Source organism: Scomber japonicus, chromosome 7, assembly GCF_027409825.1.
Source record: "Scomber japonicus isolate fScoJap1 chromosome 7, fScoJap1.pri, whole genome shotgun sequence".
NCBI classification, from domain to species: domain Eukaryota; kingdom Metazoa; phylum Chordata; class Actinopteri; order Scombriformes; family Scombridae; genus Scomber; species Scomber japonicus.
Window position 1 is genome coordinate 11,062,479 of NC_070584.1, and position 11,102 is coordinate 11,073,580.

An 11,102-nucleotide genomic window follows, 5' to 3' on the forward strand; every position below is an offset into this window, starting at 1 on the left:
TTCATCAGCTTAGGTTAGCTAGCAATGCTGCCATTCAACAGCTGGCTAGCTCACCGACCAACCGACTAAAAACCATTTAAAAAACAAACTTTGTCAACCAGTTTCGCCAAGTACCTTTACAAAGCTCTTCTTCTGAATGACAGGCCAACAAAACATCCCACCAGACGCTGTAACTAAGTAGTTAGCTAATGGTGTTAGCTGTGTAGCAGATAATTCATGTCAATGAACAATAATGACTGACGGATATTATGCGGCAAAACACGTCAAGCATAGGGACGCGACGGATGGAAAGATCACCAGGAAACGTGGTTCACCTTTAGTAATAGTTGTCATTTAACTGACACATCATGAATATGGAGATAGAAATGTTGAAGTGAGCTTACCAGCACAGGAGAGCTACAATGAGGCACACCAACAAAACGCGCAGCCTCTTCATTATCTTCCCGCGGGGACCAACATCCTCGCTCTTTGGGGTTTTTTCTGATCTCTCACGGCTTCACAATACACCGAAGACAGGTTGTTTTAGTCGGCTGAGGGCCTGTGTTAGTTACAAGTTCACTAACAACTGTCCTCTGTGGCTAAATCCTACACTGGAGGTGTGCTAATTATCATTGTGCGGTCCAGTTGTCCGCCTCTTTTTCCAGCTCTTGTTGCTACTGCTGTTGACGGGTAGCTGGCTCTCGGTATGTTCAACCCCTGCTCCACGGACGACCAATCAAAACAGAGATGTAGATTTATCGCCCAATCAGAAGAGACCTATTAACGCCGTAATGGACAAAGTCACCGCCCACTGGACGGGGGCTGATCTGGAACCCGTGGAGCGCGACGCGTCACCTAATTTCTTGATAAGCAAATCATCAATGCATGCAATGTTCAAAATTATTACACAACCCTTTAACATCAGACTCTTCACAAGATGAATGACTCGTGTTGACTCATACGTTTTTGTAAAGGCAGTTATGTTCATATTCAAATCAGGTGAGGTGTCAGTGCTAGGGGGGAAAGTGAACACTGTGTACTTTTTCTTTTTAACAAAGCAAAACACCTTCACATAGTATTAAAATGTATATATTTTTTAATCTGTATATTTCCAAAGCAAAAAAGCTTAAGGCTTAGTGCTGCAAAATGTATTTAGTATATTTCACATATTTCTTTTAATTGATATTTTTTCATTTTCATTTTTTTTCTGGCATAAATTCTATCATTTTTCATCTTGTTTAATTTAATGGGCCAGGCACTCTTGTATGTAATTCTATCGCGGTATTTATCAAGAAAACTCAGTAACCTTATATAAGATTAGATCAGATCAGAATCAGGCTCATTGCAATGTAGGTTTACATACACAAGAAATTTTACTTGGTGTTGTGGTGTACAACAGTCAAAATATAAATAAAATGAAGAATCCCTAAATAACATAAATACATTATTTTTTTTAAAAGAAGGACATTTACAGTGAAAAAATATACGTAAATACACAATCTAAATTAGAAGAGCTGCTACAGGTTACCCTAACCCTAACGGGGAAAATTAGATAAAATGTATAAAATACTGACCAGGAGTAAACAATATATGCAATGTGCAGTTAATAATGATAATAATCATTAATGTAGCTCAAAGATCATATGTGCAAATAAGATTATAGGATTGTATGTTAATATCCCCACATTTATAATAGCAGACCCCCCTTCTAAAAACAAATAGAAGACCCTGTTTGGTTACGGTACTTGTTGTTGTTAGTTGTACTTGGTCAGTCACACTTTTGTTATTAATAGTATGTTATTTTGCTCCTCCTGTTTACCCCATAGACTGTATGGTTTACCCCCATCGCGAAAAAAAACAACGAAACAAAAAACTTCATTTCCCAAAGTGCAATTCGATAAGGCGGCTATCAATTTGCTTGTCATTTTTATTACATTTAATGTCGACAGATTAATATGATAACGAATAATGACCTACTTAAATGGCTGAAATTAAAATAGAGTTGATGTGACATTATTTTCCTGCAATATTTTTTTTTTTAAAGTTGTTGTTTTAACCAGGCGGGGTCCTAAGCTGTGAACATTTCAACAGTAGTGAAGTTTGGGCGAACATCACTAGCTTATCCTCTGCTCACATACCGATACAGCAGCGGGCTATTGTAACACCGTTTTGTCTCTTTTTGACATTTAGGCTCGCATTTAAGCTGGACCATGGAGACAGCCCGGGTGTTGCTGTGTGTCCTATCCGTGTTTGTTGCTCTAGTTTCGGAGAGGTTTATGGTGCTGGCGTCCTTCTCTCAGTCTCTGGATAGCGACTTCACATTCACTCTACCCGCCGGTCGAAAGGAGTGTTTCTACCAGACTATGAAGAAAGATGCCTCACTGGAAATAGAATATCAGGTCATAAACACTCTCACTACTCAGATCATCTTGAATGAAATTGTAAATGTAGCAGGGTGGACCAAAACTAGCTCTGTGCATAAGAGCCAGTTATTAAACCTGTTGATTATCCCTTTTTTGTCTTGGGCTAATATTCATGTATTTAGGTGTGTTGTGGTTTATATTAAGGCAAAGTTAATACAAACCTTATTTGCATACTGCTGTGCAGGAGAACCAGCAGGTTGTGTAGCTTACACCCTGATTTTCATATTATGGGAACCTGTTATGCCACTCAGTGTGTGTAGGGCTTACAGCACTTAGTGAATGTTTAAGTCAAGCAGTTGTCAATTGTTATAGCTTGTGGGGACATCTCAAGCATTTAATGTATCTGCTGCAGTGTCTATTTTTGAAGGACAAGATTCCTAGCATTTTCCATTCCAGTGGAGAAAACCTTCAAAAGGCTAATTTAAGTCTAGAATTCCTCACATTCAATGTATGAAATAAAGTATTACAGAAATGAATTGCTGCTACACACACACCCAGGAAAAATATCAACTCTCCCAAACCTGAAGTATTGATTTAATGTCTTTTAATATTTTCTATGTCCTTTATACTTCTCGTGTGTGTCCTCCACCGCCCACAGGTATTAGATGGTGCAGGTCTCGATGTAGACTTCTTCATCTCCTCTCCTTCAGGCCAAATACTGTTCAGTGACTATCACAAGTCGGATGGAGTGCACACGTAAGTCATGTAGTCCTTCTGAGAGACATAAATGGATGACAGAGACACATGTGCAAGCTCTTATTTCCTGTGCTTTCCTCCAGCGTTGAAACTGAAGATGGAGACTACATGTTCTGCTTTGACAACTCCTTCAGTAGTGTCTCAGAGAAGCTCATCTTCTTTGAGTTGATCATGGACAACATGGATGCAGATGAGGATCCAGATGACTGGAAGGAGTATGTCCACGGAACAGACATGTTGGACATGAAGCTAGAAGACATCATGGTGAGGATGTAATTAGTTTGAGATATCTCTTTTTTATCATATTTTTATTAGAAATGATCAAATTAGACATGAAATGCGCACAAGAGTTGTTAATGAGTTATAATGTGGGAACTTTTGGGCATGAATGGCACCAGTGAGAAGTTTTTTACAAAGTGTTTGTGTTTCCTCTCTGTGTGTTTTAGACTTTGTCCCTCTGCTGACTGACACTGAGATATTTGTCACTGTGCCACCTATGCCCACAGGATGACACAGGGGGTGCAAAGTGACCCAATTGGCTGCCAACAAAATAGCATGCAATCCACCATATACAGGCTAAGTCACAAAGTGTAACAAGAATAGACAATGAACTCTCACCTATTGGCTCAGGCCAGGCAATTGTTTCAGCTTGCATCACAGTAGCTTGCACCACCCCTTCACCAGAAACCCCCTTTATTTGTGTCAGAAGTTACATGGGCGCCACTTATTAAGAAACAGGAAATGTCTCTTCCAGCTGTGGAGCATGTTGTTTTCTCATGGAAACAGGAACACATCAGATTGAGCTGCTTTGTGAGTTTGTGTCAGGAACAAGGCAAATGACGTGTGTTAGACAGTTCTTGTATTAATCATATTATTAAATCAACTCAATCTGACCTGTCTGGCTCCTCTCCTCCAGGACACCATCAACAATGTGAAGGCTCGGCTGGGCAAAAGTGTGCAGATCCAGACTGTGCTGCGAGCATTCGAGGCTCGCGACAGGAATCTCCAGGAGAGTAACTTCGACAGGGTGAACTTTTGGTCGGTGGTCAATCTCATTGTTATGATGTTGGTATCAACAGTTCAGGTCTACCTAGTCCGCTCGCTGTTTGATGATAAAAGGAAAATTCGTACATAACACCATCCCAAATGGGGGAGACAGAACGAGAAACTAATGTGCTTGTTCTCAAATACTTTCATCCTTACTTGATGACATATATACATATGCACACAGACATTTTGACATTCTTAACAACAAATTAGCCACAGTTTGCTCTAGTCTTCAGTCCACTGGAGTTTCTGGGACAGCCCTGCTGTGGGACAAGAACTGTCAGCCCCTCTACTTGTCAACCCCTGTCTCTTTACTCGAATAAGTCTCTGTCTCTCTTTAAATCTTGTATATTCTTTTATAGACCTCCTTTAGCTGCTGTAATTCTTCACAAAAAAAGTGACATAACAATCATGCTTATGATGTGACTATTTTTCTAACAGAACCTAAGGTTACAAGGCCAGTGGCCAATTGCAAAAATGTCCGTTTTTTACATTGGACATGTTTTATATTTGAGTGTTAAGCTGAGCTAAATGAAGAAGTTGTATTGGTGTCTGAAGAATTTGATTTATTTTTCCCAAACCAGAGTGGTAAGTGCAACCGATCTGTCAACTTGTCTTCCCCACACATTAGTTGTACACTCAAAAAATGATCTTTGTGTCACTGAGATGCCTTAGTGGTTTTTTTGTATTTGGCTGCTAGCCATTTGCAACTTTGTGAGGCCTTGAAATATTTCTGTAATTGCCATAAACATTCATGTTAATAGATTTCAGTCACAAATTCCCCTTAATGCCATTCCTTGGCACCCAAGGAACAGTGGAGTAGGAGAAATGGAAATTGGCCATCTCCAAATCTCTTAATAACTACTGTCCTATTTCTCTGCCATGACATGTGGGCTTGTGGCCTAAATGGCAGCCAGCTCTGCTACTCTCCACTGTGAAACCTCACTGCTGTCGGGTGTCTACTTACAGCCAACTAGTGTGTGAAGATGTTGAGTCTGCTCATCTCTCTGGTGACAAAGTCTATTTCTAACTTTACTGACACCTGGAAGGTCATTACCACTGCTACACTGGAGCACTGCTCAGCTTAATATGCATGAGCCATTCATTGCCTTGGCTACATCAGTATTTTTTTTTAAAAAAAGGTTGTATCTATATTTGGTCTGATATTGAGATTTTATTGGCCAACACCACAAACTGCCATCTAATCATTGCACTGCCTCTGATGCCACAGAACAACATTTTTTATCTTCATGTACTTAGAAGATATTTTAATGATTTGGGCTCTTTAGGGCCCACCAGAAACGGGTCCACAACCTGTCCTGATATGCGTGTAAAAAAAGCACTGATCACTGATTTTTATCTCATAGGTTGCTTGTGTAGTTTGAAGTCGATACTGCGGCTTGTGATTATGGTTACCGAGAGTGTTTTATTGGGATTTACTGAGCTCCACAGTTAAAACCTGGACAAAATCTCCATGTTAATGAAGAGCTGTGGTGCTCAAAACGTGACCTTGGTGCAATAAATGAGTAGACATGAGAGCCCTGCTGTGTGCAAGCTGTTTATTTCATGGAAGCGCCATGTTGCCATCTTCTGACGAGGCTTTGAATTATGTCCTGTGCTGTAAGATAAAGATCATATAGTGAGTTCATTCTCTTACAAAAACAGCCTTATGTTGGAAGTGCTGTAAACCAAACTCTGATCAAAATTTTTTTTAAATGATACTGTTTAGCCATACAGCGTGTTTATCATACTGGAGTATCATACATGTAAGGAAAGGTCAATCTCTGCCTCAGTTTAAGTGCTTATAGTTTCTCTGCCCGTCTGATCTCGTGGTATTCAGTGTTTGACTAAGTACTGTATGTGTAGATCCTGAATATCAGACAAGTGATGGATTAGTAATATGAAATGATATTTCTTTTTAAGTGCTTTAAAGTTCTACAAAATTAAAGACTACACATTTGTAAAAAAGTATTTCTGTGTTACTGATGAAGACTTTGATTACAGCCACGCTGTCTTCGAAAATATTTTTTACCACTCTGATGGAGCTGTGCGGGGGAGGGAATGTGACATAAGATATTTATTCAAATTATGTTGTAGTTGTAAATGTGTATAAATTAAACAATAATACCCTTTTCTGACCTGTGTGTTCTGTTGTGTTTATATTGAACAGAAATACTGTATTTGCTCACAAACCTGAATTATGTGACTGCCCTTCATACTGTTTATATGTACTGTAGACACTACACAACATTTAACAGTTATGCAGATTACCTGTTGGAAAGTCAGAGCTTTCTTAAGCAGCAGTAGCATCTCAATCAAAGAGCTGCTGGGTTATCTGGGGTCTTCTTGACGTGTTTGTGCAGAGGTCTGATGATCAGACACTCTTTTAGTGCAGATTCAGAGACACCTGCTAAGCCCAGGGGACGCAGCCTAGGAGGGCTGAAGGAAAAGGAGGCAGGATTGGGCTTGTTTGTCTTGGTCATCATCATCAAAACCACACTTTAAAATTATCCTCACAGGATCACACTCATGACACTTACTGGCCTATCGGACGATGTGCGGATGATCCAGGTCTTCTGCAATGGCAGTCTCTGTTCAGACATGATCCTGTCTGCAAAAAGAGTAAAAAATAAAGGCTGTATGTACGATATCAGCACAAAGCAACAGAAATGAAACTCAGTGTCTTAGTAAATAAACTCTAGGAAGCTTTGTGACTGTGTCATAATCAGTGTAAATATTCTGTCTCACAAAGTGTTACTGTAACATTTGTGTTGGCAGAATATACCATCAAGGTTCCTGTGTTTGAAACTGCCTGATTCCTCCTCGTCTGTGGTCCATGTGCTGAGAACCAGCTACGACAAGAACATTGATCAAATGTAATGGTCAACATGATAAATAACTTCAAAAGGTGACACAAACCATCAGCATTGTAAGAATAATTTAAGTTGAAAATGTTGGCTTACCTGTTAGTCTGTGGACTGGGCCTTAAAATGTCAGAGAAGGGGCAGCGTATATTTATCACAGACACCTGGTCAAAGAGAGAGATGAAGTGACACTGTAAAACACATTTTTACTTGTTTTTTGTACCTGAGTAGAAAGTATTATTTCCTGATTGCTAATGCTTAATAAGTGTAGGAAATGGCTATTATTCCCTTCAAACTTTGCTTTAGTAATCAGAACAATGATATTTTGAAATTAACCTATTTCCAATGGAAACATTGGTGCATTTGCATGTTTTCATTCACAAGAAGTGAGAAACAACATACAAGTCACCGGATACAATGATGGGAGATTATATTTGGAGGCTGATTTACAGTATAATCGTACATCTTGAAAAATAACTAACTTCTAAATCTTTTGTGTTCTCTTTTGTAAAACTTAAATGTGTTAGGGAATTTTCCATATTAAGGATCAAGCATGGGTCTTGAGGTCACAGTAAAGGCAGCACTAAAATCTTGGCAGAGCGACTCACTGTCCCTCTCCTTGAGATGGTGAAGGCAACTGTCTGTGGTGTTTTGGGGAAAGTGGAAGTCACTTTGATAACTGACGCAGCATAACTGTGGCAACCAAGGTCAGAGGTTATGACTGTAACTCCCTAAACCTACAGATGGGTAACTGTGTTTCCTTGTTTGCAGAATAACAAACCAATTATGGGCTTAGAGTATTGGTGGCACTGTATGTGAAGGCTTAAAGACTATCCACGGAGGGCAGTGTCCTCCGAATTATGGTGGCATCATGCATCAGGACAGTGTATTCATATTATTTTCATTCCCTTTGGCCTAGCTTCAATAAATATTTTCAGTGTAAGTGGGCTCTTGAGTTAACCATTGACAAACAAATTCTCAATAAAAAACTAGTTTCATGAACAGGATTTCATTTTTTAAAAAGACTGGTAAGTGCACATTTTTTTAAGCCATACCATGTCTGTGTTTGATGAAATCATGGAGAAACTGTGGGCTTTTGATTTATCATCTAAGAAGGGCCCAATCAGGGTTAGGAACTACAGTGTCTTGGGGATACAGTCCTGGCTGAAACTTCTGGGGAGAGTTGCTCAGAGTAAATGTGTCATACAAACTTCCCAGTCAACAGCAAAAATGAGAAACCTAGAGAATTTGCAAATGATTAAAACAGATTATGCATTTAGAAATAATGTAGATGCTGTAACATTAATAAAAGAGGCTGCAGAGCAGGGTGTGTGGTTATGAAGGGATAAAGCCATGGGTGTTGCCCTGTTTGGATGTCTGATCCCAGACTTTAGGCGCTAATAGTTTGTAAAGTGTGTACACAAGACACAAAAAAGTGTGGAGTGCTGAAAATGCTTTATTGAAATCTATATTGGTCTGGTGTCTTAATTTGCATGTGAAAATGGGTACCTATCCATCCAAAGTTTAAGATCATGAACAGGAAAGCGTCACACTATAAAGCACTGTTTTCAAATGCAAAAACATGTCAATTTTGATTCATGTTTTCTTTTCTGGTGTGTGAATGAAACTGTTTACCTATTTGAAAAGGTACATTTCAAAATATCATGGTCCAGGTCACAAAAGCAAAGCTTGAAGGTACTAAACGCAATTGTATTTCTTTTTAGACAAAAGTAATCAGGAGATTAAAAAAAAATTATGTTCGATTGATTAATTCGACCGCTGTGGCTGACAGACAGCTGACTTGGTGCAGTATTTTATACTAACAACAGGGGGCGCTGTGAGCTCTGTGAGAAAGAGCTTCACTTCCGGGATACTGACATGACCATCGGATTGTAGCAAAGGCGCTGAGAGCTAAACCCTGTCCCAGGTACGTTAAAGGCTCTTTTTAATCACAGTTATGATGATCGTTCAGCAGATTGTCAACATGTGAGCGGTCATATAAACTCGTATATCCGCCATGTCTGATTTTAAGATGTTGTTTCATTGTAGCAGCAGCCAGCAGTCAAATCTCTGCACAGTCAACACTGAGCAGCTTTCATTTGCCACGGTTCATTAAATCATTCATATATGACATATATGACAGGTCTCGTATTAACTTAAGCAATCGAAAGCTTGAAGCTAACTGAGGCTATCTGTATTTAGGAGAACTGATCCATCGTGTAATAAATAATCTGTCAAACTCTTGACCAAATAAACTTAGCTTCCTGATTGATCCCCTCAGGCCTCCTTTACCATGTTTAATGTGTACAGATTAGTATATGTTGGGATACTCTTTGGCTCTTTGTTTGCTGTGTGGTGATTTGATTAAACACAAATTCATTATTCAGTTGAGGTTCTCAAACTTCTTCATGTCAAGGACCCCTAAACTGGCACTAATTACACCACAGACCCCCATTTGATAAGATTTTAAGTTTTAGATGTTTTATTACAGACGGGTTACATAGTGTGTGTGTGTGTGTGTGTGTGTGTGTGTGTGTGTGTGTGTGTGTGTGTGTGTGTGTGTGTGTGTGTGTGTGTGTGTGTGTGTGTGTGTGTGTGTGGGGTCAGGGTGATGGGGCCTGACAGTGCCCCAGATCCAGCTGTGCCCTGGAGGAAGGTGCTATGGGAACGCCAGCCGTTCCCTGATAACTATGTGGACCAGAGGTTCCTGGAGGAATTACGGAGGAATGAGGGCATCCGACAGTATCAATACTGGTCTGTGGTCAAAGAAGCAGGCTTTGTGGGACAGCAGCTGTCCTGTGTGGCCATCTTCATCACCCTCTGGCTCTACATGGAGCAGGTAAAGTTTTACAAAAACTCCATGGATCTTGTAAAGGTCACTCTGTATGAACCACAGTTCATTTAATGCATATTTAATCCACTTGTCTGCTCTCCTCTTAGGGCCGCCTGTCCCCTGAGACACTGCTGTGGACCAGCCTTGTATGCGCCCTGCTGGGGTATGGACTGTACCAAGCCTTGTCGTCTCAGGTTGAACCTGGGTGTGAGCCTAGGACTCGTCTAGCTGATTTACAGAGTGCCACTATTTTCCTTTCTTTCACCTTTGGCTTCTCACCAGTTCTAAAGACACTAACAGAGTCCGTGAGTACGGACACAGTGTATGCCATGTCTGCTATGATGCTATTGGCCCACCTGGTGTCGTTCCCTTATGCTCAGCCCTCACCCCCAGGCAGCCTCTCCCTAAATGCAGCCCTGTTTGCATCTGTGTGTTTAGCCTCCAGGTTACCTGGTGCTCTGCACACCTTTGCCATGCTCAGCTGTGCCTTGCCGGTGTTTGCCCTGTGGCCCTGCTTGCTGCAGAGGTTGAGGGAGAACGCTCCTCGCCAGTTTACTGGGGTGTGTATAGGAGTGTGCATCGGAGGCGTAGGTGGACTGGGGTCCCAGTCACCAGGTGGAGCTGTGCTCTTGGCTTTGGCACTAATGAGTGTGACACTGCTCTGTCCCCTGTTGCTAGTGAGGCTGCAGAGGCACAAGGACAACATCCAGGGACCTTGGGATGAGGCTGAAATTCACGAGGACCTCAGCCGCTTCCTTCACTAATAGACAGATTGCAAAAGAGTACCGAGTACTCCTGACCAAACTGACATCTACGGTGTAAGCCAATGGCAAACTTCATTTGACTCAATTTACTCACAGCCGGCAGCATTATGCCGGCACCAACCTCTTTTATCATTGGTCCACATGTGTTTTGACAGCCATGACAACTTATTCTCTTCCAGAGAATACGAAGATGTTTTTAAAGTTTGAGCTTCTACTGTTGACCTCAGAATTTGTATGAAAAATAATGTGCAAAGCTGTCTTACATTACTGCATATACTCTGATGCTATGCACCAATTTGATACCAGTGATGTTTTAATTCATATGTAGGAGACTCCATTATGTATAGTATGTTGATGCTGTATCTGGATGGGCAGGTGCACTGTGTGTAACTCAGTAGTTTGATGAACAAGGGCTCTTAATTCCATTGTAAACTATGTTGAAATGAAATATCAGTTGTAGAATTTTAAGATTTTAAGAGATTTTGCAATAAAGAGA

General features: G+C 40.6%; 3 protein-coding genes across 3 annotated transcripts in view; 2 read left to right on the top strand and 1 right to left on the bottom strand.

Annotated features, from left to right (window-relative positions):
• Positions 1-662, bottom strand: part of suco (SUN domain containing ossification factor) — a 41,849-nt gene extending 41,187 nt beyond the window's left edge. The window contains exon 1 of the mRNA XM_053322359.1: positions 384-662. Within this exon, the coding sequence (XP_053178334.1) occupies positions 384-436 (53 nt within the window). The 5' untranslated portion in view covers positions 437-662. The remainder of the gene's footprint in view (positions 1-383) is intronic.
• Positions 663-2,083: 1,421 nt separating this feature from the next.
• tmed5 (transmembrane p24 trafficking protein 5) lies at positions 2,084-5,273 on the top strand. The gene is made up of 4 exons (XM_053322462.1): positions 2,084-2,378; positions 3,001-3,098; positions 3,182-3,362; positions 4,015-5,273. Exons 1-4 carry the CDS (start codon positions 2,190-2,192, stop codon positions 4,231-4,233), a joined length of 687 nt encoding a protein of 228 aa, XP_053178437.1. The 5' UTR covers positions 2,084-2,189; the 3' UTR covers positions 4,234-5,273.
• A 3,601-nt stretch (positions 5,274-8,874) lies between these two features.
• pigc (phosphatidylinositol glycan anchor biosynthesis, class C) lies at positions 8,875-10,818 on the top strand. Its single transcript, XM_053322336.1, has 3 exons — positions 8,875-8,936; positions 9,617-9,848; positions 9,950-10,818. Exons 2-3 carry the CDS (start codon positions 9,621-9,623, stop codon positions 10,604-10,606), a joined length of 885 nt encoding a protein of 294 aa, XP_053178311.1. The 5' UTR covers positions 8,875-8,936; positions 9,617-9,620; the 3' UTR covers positions 10,607-10,818.
• Positions 10,819-11,102: the final 284 nt, after the last annotated feature.